This window comes from Strix aluco, chromosome 21, assembly GCF_031877795.1.
Source record: "Strix aluco isolate bStrAlu1 chromosome 21, bStrAlu1.hap1, whole genome shotgun sequence".
NCBI classification, from domain to species: Eukaryota; Metazoa; Chordata; class Aves; order Strigiformes; family Strigidae; genus Strix; species Strix aluco.
The window spans coordinates 8,496,483-8,512,199 of record NC_133951.1 but is presented as its reverse complement, the minus strand read 5'-3'; the positions used below and the strand labels follow the sequence as shown (position 1 = coordinate 8,512,199).

Below are 15,717 nucleotides of genomic sequence, written 5' to 3'. Positions count from 1 at the left end.
CACTTGGCCAGCTCTGGATTGTCTCATGTTTACAGGATAGAAAGATGTTCTTCCCTTGGAAGACACTAGGGTGAATCAGCCGCTTCAAATCTTTGGGCGGGTGATGTGAAGGGGTTGTTCTGGGAGTACTGCTTGTTTGGGAACTGGCTAGAAAAGCTACCTAGAGGGGATGGTGCAGAGATTTCGTGCAAAGCTCTGACTTTGTGGGATGTTGTAGATACTGTTGTGCCTTTAAGGTGCATTGTCTGTCAAACAGTGATTTCCTCTTTTGCAAAGTGGAAGGTATTCTGTGTAGCCAGCTCCTGTAATCTCGGCTGTGAGGTTTGAATTCCATGTACCTGGCTACAGAGAGTAAAGTGGCTCTTGTCTTTCTCTCTCAGGAATGTGGATCCCCCTATCTGGTATGACACAGATGTGAAGCTGTTTGAAATTCAACGGGTCTAAGAGAGCACTTACCTCTGCTAAGGGAAATACACTGGATCTAAGGACTGCTGTGTGCTGCTTCATCACAGCTATTCCTGCATTTCACATCCAGCTGAGAGACCAAAAGGACAATCACTTCATTTACCTCCCTGTCATTTAAAGCTTTAATTGGGACCTGCTTGGACATCCTTCCCCCCAGCTCACTTCTCTTCCCTCGCCCTTCACCATGAACCTTGAGTGAAAGATGTCGAAGGGATTGTCCATTGTTGTGGTTGCACTAGAAATCAGACCATTCTTAGCTCTTCTCTTACTCTTTAGCTCCTGGATGTGGTTTGGAAACCAATCTGACCCTGTCCTTGCCCTAGTCAGAGTCAGCATTTAATTGAAAAGGACTAGCTGTAAATTGGGTGCAAGGGAGAAGCTGCTATTCCTGCAGGAGATGGGGTTTGGAAGCTGCAGTTACTTTCCTGTGGCTCCATAAATTTTCTGGGGCATCCCTTCTGGCTGCAGGTGTCTCCCTGGTGTCTCAGTTGCATACTGGTAGGGAAGTCTTTCCCATCCGAATGAAAGGAGAAGTTGCTGAAGGAAAACTTTTTGTCTCAGTTCTGAATCTCTCTACTCCTTTCCTGGAAAGCTGCTTAAGAAGTTTTGTAGTAGCCAGTGCTTTGGTGTGTTGTGAGTTTTCCTTGGCTTCCAGGCCCAGCAGCCTGTCCTTCATGGTGGGCTGTTGCAGTGGAGTGTCTGTCACTTTGGCAAGCCCTGCTTAATCCATCTGAGCACACAGGGAGGGAGGGACTGGCTCAGTGAGAGCAAGGAGAAGAGATGTGACTGTTCAACTCTTCTAGTCTTCTCCCGTTGACTGAAAGGACAGTGTCACCTGGGTTTGAAAGGAACCATATCCTTCCATCTTTGCCTGGCAGGCTGATGCAATGCAGGGAGTGGAAGGGTCTTTTGCACACTACTGTCTAAGGCAGGGGGTTGAGAGAGGCACTCAGGGAAGTTGTAGGAGGAATTTGGAAGTTGTAGGAGGAAAAGCATCTCCATGTCAGTAGGGAGTGGAGAGTGCTGAGGCAAAGTTCAATTCTTCAGGGCATTTTGCTAGTGACCAAGTTAACAGATCTTGAATGTATTGGGTCCCAAGCATGCGAGGTCTGGGAGGCCAGAATTAGAATTTGTGGGAGACCTGCTGTTGCTGTCTTGGTTCAGCAGCATGGGGTTGCACATTGGTAGGTGGAGACATCCTGGGGTTTGAGTCAAATTTTGTGTTCTTCTGGGAGGGGCTGTTGTTTTAGACCCGTGTGGTCTTTAGACAATGAAATGTGAGGGGTCCTGTCATGAACGGAGACCCTTCCCTCTCCACCAAAGCTTAGTCCTTGGTGCTCTGGTATTCAGGCTCTTGGGAGGGTCACTGGCCATGAGCTGTTTGCCACAGCCTAGAACCAGTGGGTCACTCCATGGAAACTGGTCTCACACCTTAAAGTAAGGGGACAGGTATGGCGCACACTTCTGTGTCTTGTAACCCTTGCCTAAGTTTTGAAGCTAGAGTGATAGCAACGTGCCCATGCTCTCCTAGAGAGAGTGCTGCTCTAGTGTACTGCTGGCTCCTGCTGACTTGTAGTCAGGTGGTTTCCTTCTTGGGGCACTGAAAGTGGACTGGAGTCCCAGGCCAGTAAAAAGCTGAAATAAAACCTGAATGGTTTTCTGAAGGATAAGAAATATGTGAAATAGAGGTTATACCCCCACCTGCCTCCCATCTCCAACCCACTTTGCTATCTAGCACTACTCCCATCCTGACCCCATCTCTGTTCAGATGTAAACAGGGTGAGGTCTCTGTTTTACTTGGAATCTCTCTTGTATATCAGAATGTGATTTGGTGGGGCCAGCCTCTGATTGTGTGGCACTTGCAGCTCACAGCTGGAATGGGGCATCCTGTGTCCCATGTGCTTGCCTCTTCCCTCCCATGGATCTGCTGGTTCTCATGATCTCTTCCATCCTCTCTTTGCTTTGTTTCTTTGTGAGTTTCTCTGGAAACCTTCTTGTTTGTTTCTTGGTGTTTGGAGTCTGATCCTTGTCCTGTGGAAATCAACTTGCACTGTAAACTATTTGCTTACTTACAGAGAGAAAGATAAAGATTATCTGAAACATGCAGTTGGTTGCTTATTTTTTTCCCCAGAAAGGTTTGTAATCTTGTTTGTCTTATGCTGGAATGATTTTTGCTACACACACCATGTGCTGGCTTCCTCTGTGGTGTGTGGATTTTTTTTGTAATCAGAAATGAAGATTGGACTCTGGAAAATGAGGCTGAACTGCGTGGTTTTGGCCATTTCTGTATTTATGGCATGAGACATCATCAAAGGTAATGGCCTTAAAAGGTGCAGAAAAAGAACTGGATCAAACAGGATCGAGTCTCCCGACTTTGTGAACCATGTACTAAAACCTTTGTGCAGTTGCACCCATAAACCAGGCACCGTGGCCCTGGGAGGGCCCTGGGAGAGCTCTGGATGTCATTCACAGGTGACAGATGACAAAGGAGCAGGTGGGCCACTGCGTGTCACGGCTGTGTCGGATTCAGGAGTCACAGTAGCTCACTTCTCACGAGGCTTTCGGATTACTGTGCCCGACCCTGCTGTCAGTCTTGTGAAGAGCCAAAGGCAGTTTTAACTGCATGCAAATCGTGTGTTCATGGTTTTACCCCTCCTGGAGGTAGTAGACACAAATCAGTCCTGAGATAGAACCCTCCTAAGTGAAAAGGCTGAAACCTTGGACCCTGCATTTCTCTTTGGTCTGGAAGAGTGCTTCTACTGTTGACTGTCATGGGAGTTCTTACCTTCACCTGCATTGTTAGAATTGGGTGTTGACAGGAAAGGATGTAGAGGGCCTTGATCACTTCCCTGATCTATAGTGGCTGTGAGTAAGAGTTAGAGCTGATGGGCTTCATCCCTGTTTGTGCTAATCATGTATTCAGGCAGTCCATCTGTTTACCAGCACGCAGTCACAAACTGACTTCTCTTTCAGTCCATACTTGTACACGGTACCTACGGGACCCAGTATTTATACCTCAGTGGGAGACATCCAAAGTTACCTGCTCAGCGAAGGCTCAGTAACTTAAACAGTGTTTTATCTATTACACTGCAGATAAAATCCAGGTCATGGGTTTGCCCATGAAGTACATCATTTCTTGTCTCCAAGCTGTCAATAACTAGGAAGAGGGTTTGAGATCACGTTCATTTGAAAGGGCCAGACCTTCACATGTATCTCCTGTAGATCCCTTGGTACAAACTGTGACATGAGAATAATAATTAACTTTATTGGAGCCTAATTTATCCAGCTGTTATTTCTCATGACATATTTCTGTTGACATAAGCCTAAGTAAAAACACTTATTGGGCAAAGTTCATGCTCATGCAATCATTCTCACTTACAGTTTCACAGAAAGGTGCTGTCATTGCCTGAATGCTGAATCCTAAGGGGAGTGGGACATGTGTGCTTAGGAGTTTCTAGCTCTCATCATTGTTGCTGTCTTGGGAGAGTTTGCTTTTCTAGGGGATTGGAAATGCCCCTCATAAATAGGCTCTGATTCTAAACCCACACTGCTTCTGGGATTGATTTATAGAGGAACAGAAGCAATAATGTAGATGCCTTTTGTACTGTGCTATTTTGCCTTGTTTAAGAGTCATGAAAGATTTTGATTGATTTGTAGAACAAGGCCTGCCCTTAAATCTCATACAACTTCTGAACCAAGAGTGGTGTAAGTCAATGTCAATTGACTTTGAGTCTGGTCTTTTGAGTGCAGAGCAGACCCAGAGATTTCACAGGATACACATGACAACTGAATCTCTTTATTTCCATTCATCAGGCTCTGTGTTTGGGACGCACAGTCGCAAGCCCCCTTGCTCTCCTGTGTGCTTTCAAAGCCAGCATCTCCTATGGAACAAGTACTAACGGGTCTTTGATCACACACCATGCTGTGCAGCCATGTTCCCTTACACACAGTGCACCTTGCAAAATGTTTTGTGGAGCAAAGTGTTGGGGCAGGGAGGGATTCACAGTAGATTGGGCAGTAGCTCATTCTTGAACTAGCTCTGTGTGCAAGGGTGGGCCCTTTGCTAGCACACACTGGTGATACCACGCGGGAGTGGTGTCAAGGACCAGCCACAGTACTTCTCTAGTGCTTGAGGCTCTGTGAGTGCCTGTAAGGAGAAACAGTGTTTATTCTCAGAAAGGCAAGGTAACGTTATAGCTTCTGTTTTGGAGAATGGGAAGAGATGCACTGAACCGGTCTGAAGGCCTGTCCTGCTCTTCGGTACCGAGAGCAGCAGGAGCAGTGGGGCTGGGTCCTACGAGACTCACACAAGTTGATGTGCCAAATGTCAGCACCAGGAACAAACAGAAGTAGTCCCTGTTCTGACTGTTAAAGCAGCTACCAGCATCTTTTGAAAACTGCACATAAAAAGTGTAGGTTTGGTTCATTTCTGAATGAGTGTGGCTGTATGTGCTTCTGGTGTGCTGGTACTGATACGTCTCTTCTGTACTTGCAGGATGGTGGGTTGCTGAGCAGTGGTGGGGCTGGTGGTCCTTGACTGTGGATTTTTGAAGTTCTGTGGAGTGTAGGTCAATCTTTGTTGCTTTTGTTGAAGGCTGCTCTTGCATTCTTTTATCTGGAAGATTTCAATAGGAGCTGGTAAGTCCCAGTAGCTACCATAGAGCATCCGTTGGCAGACTACTGAAAAGTACCAGCATGCACACTTCCTTAGAGCAGTAAGACAGTTTGTTTATATTATCATTTTTTCACCATAGACTCAAAGCCCATAAACCAACTTCCTTTTCTTCTGAAACTCACGGAGATGTTGGGCAAGGAGAAGTCAAAGTAGAAGCTGAAGGGGAAAATTCCATATACATATCTGCTGCTTACTGAGTCTTTGTTCAGCATCATTATTTCACCCGAGCCTCCGGGTGGGGAGTCAGCTTGGTTCAGGCTGTGATGTAGACCTCCAGGAGTCCCCCGACGGAGTGCATTCTGTAGAACACACCCAGTGGGAGGCCAAAATTCACAATCACAAACCAGGTGGAGTAGCCGTAAAATGACTTTTCCAGTCCATTCTCGAAGGCAGGGTGAGCCCCAAATGTGGGCATGACCCACAGCTAAAGAGAGTAAGGAAAAAAGAGCAGAAGTCAGAGGATGACAAACCATCTCCTACCTGAACTCTAATCTCAGCACTGGCCTAATTTGTTGTAGGAATATTTCAAGAGTTTCAGAGGAGTCTCCCTGCCAGGGAAGAGAAGGAGAATCCCCTAGTTATGCTGTTGACTCTTTGGTATAAGTCAAATTCTGTCAAATTCCTGGAAACCTAATGATAGCCTCATTCTGTCCCAGCCAGCTTCCTCTTTTTACAGAATCTCACTGTTTCCTTGGCCAATTTGTTTTCACTGGATTACGGCTTCAGTGAAGATCCTTGTTAATTCAAGATCCCAGAGCACAGTGTACTTTATTGGGTGAATTTCAATTCTGGAGACTCATGCTTAACAAAGATTCACTGCTCGTGCCTCGTGTTTCTCCACCTATCTCATGAAACACCCTTAATGAGTTTGCTAACTTTTTCAGAGGCTAAAATTTTGGTACATAAGTTTTATTAGCTGTCTCCTTCCTGCACCCAGGAAACCTAGCCATATTTGACTCTTAGGTTAAAAGAGAGACCTTATAATTGTGAGTGGGGGATTAGCAGCAAAACCAGTCTTGACTTGCCTCACCAGTAGGTTGAAACTTTGTGGGCAAAGGTTTCTTGTCTGGAATAGCAGTCCATGAGAAAGACAAGGAGAGCACATCTGTATCACAGGTCATCATGGCTCAGCAAAGCTGTGACGTGGCAGAGAGAGCAATACTTACTATGATGTTGCACAAAACCAAGAAGAACGAGATCTCCCTTAATGCTTTTCTCTTCCAACTCAGGTGAGAGTAGCTGTGGATATAGGACAGAGAAGCTTTCCGGATCTCCTGTCTCAGCTCCAGCATGCTCACTCGTCTCTGGCTATGGGCTTCGTGATTCTGCTCTTCTTTCATTTCTTCCTCTTTGCCAGGAGACATCTGCGTGTGCTCCTGTTCGCTGCTTGTCGTGGTTTCCTCTTCACTAGGTAGCTCTGAAGCCGCTGCATGCTGCCCAATGTGTCCTGTGTGTATGGCCTCAGCTGCTGCTACAGAGGGCTGCCGGTGAAGTCCATCGATGATGAAGACATTTTGGGTGATGTTCTGAAAGATGAGAAGGACAGAATAGGACAGGATGAGACTGTTCAACAGGTCCCTGGGGTCAGTGGCCACAAGGGCAACAATGGAGAAGTAGCACATGCCGATCTGGCCGAGGGCTGCCCCCATCAACAGGATCACATCCAGGCTGCGGGTTGGGTTCTTCAGCGTGTCCAGCTCCCTTTTTTCCAAGGCGTGGATGATTGTCCCAATCACTGCGCCCACACTCATCAGGGGCAGGAGCACAATGTAGTAGGAATAATACATCACGAAGACCTGGCGGTTGGGGGCTGAGCCGGTGGCCTGGATCTGGTACATCATGAAGATACAGATCCCGATGATTACAGCAGCGGTGCCCAGCAGTGGCCCAAAGACCACCCCTTGGAGCTTGAACTTGGGCTTGATGTGAGGGACATGGTGGTGGCTGATGCGTCTCCCCACGTTCTTCCACATGACGTACAGCACGGAGCAGCAGACGAGGCAGTACTCGGTGTTGAAGGGGTAGAGCAGGATGTAGCCCTTCTGAAAGATTTTGCACATGGTTGTGTTTGGGCATGTGCATGAGGCAGTCTCGTTGCCTGGAGCATGAGAAGAGGAAAGCAACAATTAAGAGGGAGGTGGCCTGGATTTCATGGCTATCTTTGGGAGTTTGAGTGCAGGCACAACATCTGTCTCTATCTCAGAAACAGCCATCAGTAGGAAGTTAAGTGATTACCACTCAGCCCACAAGGCTGCAGGATTCAGAACAACAGGGTTTAGCAAATGCCTCTTCCTAAATACCATACCATAGGTGCTGGATGAGAGAGACACCCCTTCCTTCACAGTGAAGCCTCCTCTATCTCTACTCTTGGAATATTAGTTTCCCCTTTTCCCCTGTATCCTCAAAAAGAAAACCACACCAATTATGTTGAGTCTTTTCTGGTCTGGCAATCTTTTGCTTGCAGGTAAATATGAGCAAAAATGCTAATTTATGGTGGGTTTTTCCTTTCCTAGCCCTCAGTTTCAGGGTTTTATAACAGATCCTTGACTCCAGGTGAAGATGTTCTCCCCTTGCAGCCTATCTCCTCGAGACAACCTGCAGTAACAGGGAAGTTGCAGCATTTGGGGGAACTGCTTGTGATATCTGAATCACTGAGATCAAGAACTGTTGTCTCCCTAGAAGTCATCTATGTCAGCCTAACACAGAGGGACGTGAAAAAAAGAGCCTTGCCTGCAAATCGCTGCTCCACCTCACGCAGCTGGGACTCAATCTCCATGTGAATGGTGTCGTTGGTCACGGCCAAGAGCCAGAGGAGGAGGTTAGTGGCTATGGTCAGCATCAGCCCACACCTGGGAGAAGAGAAAGGCACTTCTACAGTATGTTGCCTGTGGAGATTGTTTATGACCTGTGTGTCCACCTGCCATGTGGTGCTGCCTTTTCTTCTTGCTTCCCCGTGCACAGATGCGTGCACAGACGCGTGCACACACAGTGCATTTGTGCCTGTTCTGCACACGGGTGTCGGTGGTCGGTGTGTGGCTTTGCACACACAAATAGGGCTGAGTACCTTCCCATTGGGCTATTTGCAGAGGAGCAGAGCAGGCAGTGCTGGTGAAACTGGCCTAGGTCTGGGTGCAGTTGAGGGAGGGAAAGCTGAGACATCTCCCAGTGATAGGAATGGGGAGGCCACCCCACCTCATCCTCCAGTCGATGAACTGGTCCCTGAGCCATGCAGCAGGAAGGTATTTGGGTTTAGGAGGAAGCAACAAGCTTTGCAGTGCTCCAAGGCACAAGAGAAAACCGAACAGAGCTGGCAAGCCCAGGTCAGTGGAGAGAGGATGGGTCTGGTCAAGTCATAGCTTGGTTCTTGTGTGATGCAGAGTATAGAGAGTCTGTGTAAGATCAGATGAAGACAGTTCTAGCAGGAATAAGCATAAGCAGACAGAAAGGAAGAGTTTCCTTAGAGGAGCAGAAGGCAGTTTTTTCCCCCTCTTTGTACCTGGTGAAGTTGTGCTGGACTTGAATGCAGTCCTTAGAGTGATGCCACAGAAAAAAAGCCTGCAAATCGATAATAATATGTGAGCAGAGTGAAGCTGGCAGCCTGCCGCACACGTGGTGGCAAGGGACAGGCAAGCAAGAAGGCACATGTCCGAGTGGGAGCAAACCTGCCTCTGTGCAAGTGCTGCCGGGGCATGTGTGCACCTGCATCTTGTGTTGAGGCATGTGCTGGCATCCTTAGGTGCCTGCACCTAACGCAGGTCCAGGTGATCTGCTTTCCCTGTCCTGTATATGTGGGTATTTGCTGCTGAGATGGGAACTACTTTACTTTTCAAATATGGCTTTGGGCCTGGAAAGAGATGATTGGTATCAGAGTAACAAGTTGCAAACGGTGTGAGATATTTTTGTGCACAAAGGCTTTGTTTGGGGGATGCATTAGTAAACAGCGAGAGGCTGGGTCTCAGACTGGTGCAAAGACATATCTGTCAAAATCTGACATTTCCTTTCCTCTCTCTCTGCTTTGATGCTTCAAAACAAACTCCTCTGGATCCTGCAGCATGTCAGGTATTGCTAGAGTGATTTCTTTCTAAATCTTACTACTTTCTCTCTCAGTCTGGCACATGAGGAGTGTGGGTGGTATTTGAAATGGCATGTGATACTTTAATGGCTTTAATGCTCATGAGAATGCCTCACATGCACCCACTTTCCCAAGTCTCCCCACTTCCTCCCACCCCTTGGGCTCCCAGGAATGGGACAAAAAGAATAAACAAGCTTCCAGAAGGGTAACGTGCAGTACCTGGGTGCAAATAAAAAGGATTTCAATGCTGGGGAACACAATTTCCACCCTGGATTTGCACTGGATGAGAATCGCGCTGTAGCCGATCTGAAACACGTTCAGGAGAATGCTGAAACTGCCGAACAGCAGCACTGACCCTGGACAAACAGCAAAAGCACCAGTAAATAAACAGAGATGTGTCTGTGGAGCATCTGAGCCCACCTGGGGACTGGAGCCCTCGTGCCTCTTGGATTTGGGTGGAGCTGGAGGCCTTCCCATCTGGAAGTCTCATGATTTTGAGAGAAAGGGTCAAAGGGGAGCCTCATTCCTGAACCTGGTTGTGTGCTTTAGCTGGTTTAAGGTGCTGAGACAATGCAAGGCATTTTCTTGTGCTTGTATACAAGGTGGGAACAGGGTTTTTCACCTTTTCTGTGCAATCTAGAGTGACAGAGGTAAGCTAACAGCAGGTGATGGTTTCTGCCTTGTGGAGAAAACCCAAGATGAACGCAGCTCTGCTGAGGCTTTTGACAGCACCAGTCTGCAGAAGTTCGGACCCTTTAATTGATTCTCCCTTGTGCCTTGGATGAAAGCCTCTCTGCAGCTTTAGATACTCAGGTACCTTGTAGCTTTCTTTCCTTTAATTCTCTGTGCTTAGTTGACAAGACTGCACTAATTAGAAATTCCATAATAGACCAGAGGCAGGGCTGCTTGGAGAAGTGTCATTTCACAAAGTGGGGCAACTACTGATGGGAAATCTCCCAGGACAGCCTGGGTGTCACTGGGAAGTGACTCAGGCCAGAAATCTCCCTGGAAACAGGACTGCTGTGATGTTAAACAAGGGTGCAGGTGGCATGGGGCCGTTGACACACTTGGAGGGTAAACCTAGTGGTTCTCCTCTCACTTTGCAAAGTGGTTATGCCTAAAACCTTCATCTCTCCCACCATGCTCAGTTGCTGGGCTGCAGGTGGGAGATGCCTGGGTTGTGCTTTGGGAAGGGGCCACACAGCAAAGTTGGACTGGAGGCTGAAGGGAAGCCAAGTTCAAGACTTTCCTGGCTGCTCTGGTTCCTCTGTGGCCTCCACTATGCCCATGTCTTCCCCCAGCCTTGCACCACAAGCTGAGATTCCCAGTGCCCTGACTACATCTTCTGTGGCTTCTAGCTCTTTTAGTAGTAGGGGAAGAATTTCTTTATCTTCCAAGCACTGCGAAGAAGGGGAAAAGCATGAGATGATAAATAAAAGCAGAACTTACCCCTGATCCAGATGGGCCCAGCGTGGGAATCGCGGTGCAGCACTGCGTGCAGCTGCCGGCTGGTGCCCAGCAGGTAGTAGATAATCCAGCACAGGCACAAGACCTTGAGGATGGAGAGCAGGATCCAGACATCTGCCAGTGTGATGGCCACGTGGTTGAAAATCATACTGCTGATGAAGGCACTGCCCAGAAACACCACGTTCATGGCCAGCAGCCCTGAGAAGAGCTGCCCAGCTTTCTGAGCTTGCCTGTCACTCTGCTGCACTGAAGAGCAGTGACGGTACAGCCAGAAGTTCTCGTAGTGGATTGTGGAGGTGTCTGGTGGGGTTGATGTGGACCTGCTCTTGCAGTGATGGCAGGACTTTTGCCGTGAGACTTTGTTGCCCGACATGGCTCATCTGCCTGGGGATCACCTGCTGTGTTGAACAAAGGGAAGGTTTAAAGTGAGAAAGATGGTGGGGGACATGCTGAGATGAGAGGTGGTGTGGTCTGCTGTAAAAGCCACTTGTCCCTTCCCTCTCCAGAAGCTGGATGAGGGGGAAAAAAGATAGGTGTTTAGCCCAAATTAGGCATTAAAAATTTCCTGGTGGACAAAATCATTGAAGGGCACTGGGAAAAGGCCCTTGTGCCAAAAACTGTCCAGAGATACCTGCATTGGAATGGGTATTTGATGTGTCTGTCCTGCCCCACCAGTACTTGGAGCCCTTGGGACCAGAGGTGCCCAAACAGTTCCTATTTTCACCTTTCACACCTCTGTGTACAGCCCTGGGTTCAGGTTTCCTCCTTTCCTTTTCTTGAAGTAAGGATTAGGTGGAAATACAGAGCAAGCTCAGACCTGCTCTAAAATTCAGAGCTGTTTGATATTGGTTGATGGGTCCAACCTTTTCCTTGTATTTTTGGGCTGTGAGAGTTATACCACATGCCTCGTATGGTTGTGGAAATTGTAAGAGAGCTGGAGAGAATAAAATGAGGGTCTGTAAGTTTTGATCTAAGCTACCGGGAAAAGATTCAACCTCCTACCCAGGCAGGCTGAGATCGAGACAAAGTTAATACCTGGTTTTCTTTCTTTTTCTACTTGTAGCACAGAGGAAAAAACACAGAACTGTGAGCACGCTGACACAGAGAAGTTTGAGGGATTGGCCCAGATAGACATCCAGTGCCTGAGAGCTTTTCTATTCAGCTTCTGAAAAATTCTCGGTATGACCGTATTGCCCATAAGAGAGAAACCTCCTTGCTTGTGTACAGCAATCGGGCAAGATCAGCCTCTATAGATTCAGTATATGGAAAGGTGCTTTCACTCCAGGGAGTGGCTCTGGCTGCAGCGGGAGGTGGCTGGAGTGAAAGCAGACCCCTGAGATGTGTTTGAGGATAGGGAGAATCATATGTAGTTGTCTTGAGGCTTTAGGAGAGAAGTTGTCTGAGAAGGGGTTGAAGTTTCAGTGCTTCCATCTTCCTCTGCATGTGCACTGAGGTGCTCTGTCTCTTTGGTCTCTGGGGATTCCGTGCACTTCTGTTAGTGGAGATTGATCCTAAACTCTTCCCCATTTGGCACCAAAACGCTCCTAACTTAGTAGTGCAGGAGCAAATGCCCTCCTGTCTCCTAGGGCCATAACTCTTCTGCTTTGGGGTCAGGGGAGGGAGAGGAGAGGCCATAAAATCAGAAGGATCAGATGAAAACCCATCCAGGCTCCATCAGGAGGTACCCCAGTGCCCAGACAAGGCTGCACACAGTAGCTGCTGCCATGGACCCAACCCCTTGACCCAGTCGGTGGGTGCTGCTGAGAGCAGCCAAGCCCCAGCCCTTACCTCCGTGCAGCCTCCCGCTGCCTGCCGAGTGGGAGCAGCTGCCGGCACAGCCTCGGTTACAGCCGATGTTAAAACCACTCGCTGGAGTGCCACCAGGATGCATGTGAGTCCTTCCGATGGACCAAGTTGCAGGCAGAAGCCGTCAGGACTGCTCCCCGCTGACTGCGGCCTCTGCTCCCAGCCCATTGATTTTTTTTTTCCACCTTGTTTACTTTGGGCCTATTATTGTCATTATATTAATTACTCAGTGAGAAGCTCTCGACTCTGCCATGGGTAGCCAATGGGGATCAGCTCCTTTATACACCTGCTGGGTTGCCCCATGTCAACGGCCTCGGCACAGCATGTGCCAACTGGTAAAACCACAAGCTGCAGTGACTAATTTGTGCCATGGCTCAGGCAAGTATAGAGCTAATCTCCTGGCACAGGCTTGTGCTGGGAGTGCTTAGCCACACTGCTTTGGCTAAAATCCACTTGAGTTCCCCACTCCCTTGTTTTTAGGTAGATCTTAAGATTTTTTTTTCTCAAGTATACCATTACTTTGTGCCTTTATCCAGAGCACAGGTACCCAGACTGACCCAAAAGGCAAACCTCAGAGTCCAGCCTAAGTGCAGGGACGATGCCAATTTAATAGACTTCTGGCAGAAGGGTTGCTTCTTTTGGGGGTGATATCTATGATCTATCAATGCTGACCTCAGAGCCAGACCCTCATGTGCAAACCCCACAGGCTCAGCCATGCGGGGTTGGGGATGCTTCAGGTCCAAGCTGTGCTGTCCTTGTTCCCTCTCCTGTTGCAGGGCAAACTGATTTCTGTCTTGGGACTCTGTGGTGAGCTGATCCCCCTGGTTTTGTGGCTGGCAATGGGAATTTTGCATTCCTGACTGAGTCGGGGAGCCTAGAGGGTCCATCAGGAGAGGAAGCGCCTCTCCATGGAAGGAGAGAAGTTGTTTGTGTGTCCCAGGATGAACCCCCAAGCCCTGGGGTTCTTGCAGCTGGCAAACATATGAGCTGGGCGTACAGAGCCATGAAACACTTCCCAAGAAGCTGATTAGGGGTAGGAGTGGGTGGGGGAGCACAGGTTATCGTGCTTGGGGATGTGATGAAAGGGATGGAAAACAAGAGTGAAAGGGGCCCATTGCTCCTGGGCAAGAACACCCAGGGTGCACTGGTGTAGCTGTTGCATTTAATGTCTGCCAGCAAAATGGTCATGTTTAATGTCTGACCAAACTGTTGAACTGCTGCAGTGGAGCCTGGACGCTCTGATCTGGGCAGGTTTTTATGAATATCCATGGCTCGATTTGTTCTGCTTTCCCCTGAAGCATCAGCATCTCCAGCCTGCTTGGACGATCATGTCCTTGCTCCTTGCTTTGATGCTCTGGGATCCCCTGAGTACAATTGGGCTCTCCTTTAGCTGCCTGGCTTTTCTCTGGACCCCATTCTAGAGGTTAGTAGGGAACTGGGATCTCCCAAGAGCTATGTGGTGGCCTCTTTGTTCAACAAAAAGCCAATGATTTACATGCAAGACATTAACAAACCTGTCTGTTTTTCAGTGCCATGGTCCCAAATTGGGGTGGCTCTGCAGAACTGGGAAATGGAGGCCAGGAGTCTGAATATATCCTGGGGAAAAGAAGTTTGGGTGAAACAGGAGGTTTTTCCTTTAAAGGTAACTCCAACGTTTTATTTCAGGCCCTGCTGTGCCCTAGTGGTTTTGCCAATGGGACTGTGTCTGGGCTGCAAAGATGAGGCATCCTTCCTAGCCTGACTTGCCCTCTTCCGGCTTTGGAGCTGAGACTGAACCCAGAGGAGTTGTAAAGCCCTGGGAGACTGGTTAATGCTCCTAATTTGGCCTTTATGTTGAAGAAGAGCAGCTGTTTAACTTGAATATATTGACACAAGTTTAACCAAGTCATTAAGTAAGCAAGCATGCAGGAGAGAGGCAGGAAGGGAGAGGATGGGTTGAACTAACTGGATCGATCACATAAATCACTGCTCTGCTCTGCCCTGGAGAAGCTGCCTTTACTCAAAGGCTGAGAGAAAGCTGCTAAACATTAGGAGCGATGTTTGCCCCTCTGCTATCAGCAGTCTGCTTATTAATGGCGTTATCTGTGCACTTAGCAGTAATAACACTCAGGCTGGGCCAAGCGGATCTGTAAACAGGACGCGGGGAGGAAGGAGGTTCGTGCCCAGCCGCTGTGTTTGCCCAAAGGCCGACTGAGGAATGCCGTGCTCCTCGCGACTCCCCAGCCGGCCCACACCCTTCCTTCTTCTCCGCCGATAACCGCGCCGGTGACGTCTCCCGTGGGGCTGGTGAGTGAGCACCTTTAGGGGTGGCTGTAGAGAGCAGCCTCGTCCAGCGTGGGTGAGGGTGAGCCGTGCTGCACAGCCCCAGCCCTGTCCCTTCCTGTGGGAGCAGATGGGCTCCATGGGTATGTGCTGGCTCCACTCGTGAAGCACGGCTCTGTGTTTGCCCTGCTTGCCCTCAGTGCAGGTCACTTTGATCTCCTGCCAACGCTGTTTCCCTTACAGGTAAGGACCACTGCCTTGATCCCTGGGAAGTGCCTCCTCCATCACCACCTCCTGCCCTGGCTCCCAGCACACCCCGGAGCCGGCCCTGCTCCTCGCAGGCTGCACCTTGCCTTGTGCTGCAAACCCATCCCTCATCTCCAGCCTTGTGACCTTCTCAATGCATCCACTTTCCAGCTGCCATATTGACTGATAATAATTAACTTGGATTCCTCCCCCGTCCCTGACACACCTCAGAGCAAATCACCCAGATAAAAGGCGCTTTTTTTTTCCCCACTACTAAAACAAAACTCACCCTCAAATAACAGATGATTAAGAAGCAGAGGAGGGGATGCGAAACCCTGGTAGCAGAGGGATGATGACTCACATCTGGCCTTGGATATGGCCTTCCCTGCTTTTTTCTGAGCGGTGATTTCTGATCTCCTGCTCTTTGTCTCTTCACCTTCTTGCTGCTCTCCCTTGCTGGCTCTGGCACCACATGCCTCAGGCCAGGGTCTGAATCAGAACCTTTTTGGCACTCACGCAGTGGCTCGAGTCCTGGGGCTGGATCTGCAGGGCTGGTGCTCCCTGAGCATGGCCAGAGCTGGGCTCTTAACCCTGCCATCCCTTGAGGAGTGATTTTTTCTGATGGGGTTCAGTGCTCCCACCAAACCTCTACAGCACAGCAGGTGCTCCAATCCCTGGGGGACCAAGGTGGCTTTTATACCAAAGTGAGCCAGACTGGAAGCTC

The 15,717-nt window shown here is 48.9% G+C and overlaps 2 protein-coding genes across 3 annotated transcripts in view; one reads left to right on the top strand and one right to left on the bottom strand.

The window, feature by feature from the left end:
- HID1 (HID1 domain containing) overlaps nucleotides 1-2,571 on the top strand; it is a 31,500-nt gene extending 28,929 nt beyond the window's left edge. For both annotated transcript variants that reach the window (XM_074846895.1, XM_074846894.1), the window contains one exon: nucleotides 381-2,571. In XM_074846895.1, coding sequence (XP_074702996.1) covers nucleotides 381-444 — 64 coding nt within the window. In that variant the 3' untranslated portion in view covers nucleotides 445-2,571. The remainder of the gene's footprint in view (nucleotides 1-380) is intronic.
- A 1,758-nt stretch (nucleotides 2,572-4,329) lies between these two features.
- Nucleotides 4,330-11,255, bottom strand: OTOP3 (otopetrin 3). Its single transcript, XM_074847568.1, has 6 exons — nucleotides 10,662-11,255; nucleotides 9,432-9,568; nucleotides 8,637-8,695; nucleotides 7,871-7,989; nucleotides 6,307-7,238; nucleotides 4,330-5,564 (listed from the first exon to the last, which is right to left on the bottom strand). Exons 1-6 carry the CDS (start codon nucleotides 11,050-11,052, stop codon nucleotides 5,394-5,396), a joined length of 1,809 nt encoding a protein of 602 aa, XP_074703669.1. The 5' UTR covers nucleotides 11,053-11,255; the 3' UTR covers nucleotides 4,330-5,393.
- Nucleotides 11,256-15,717: the final 4,462 nt, after the last annotated feature.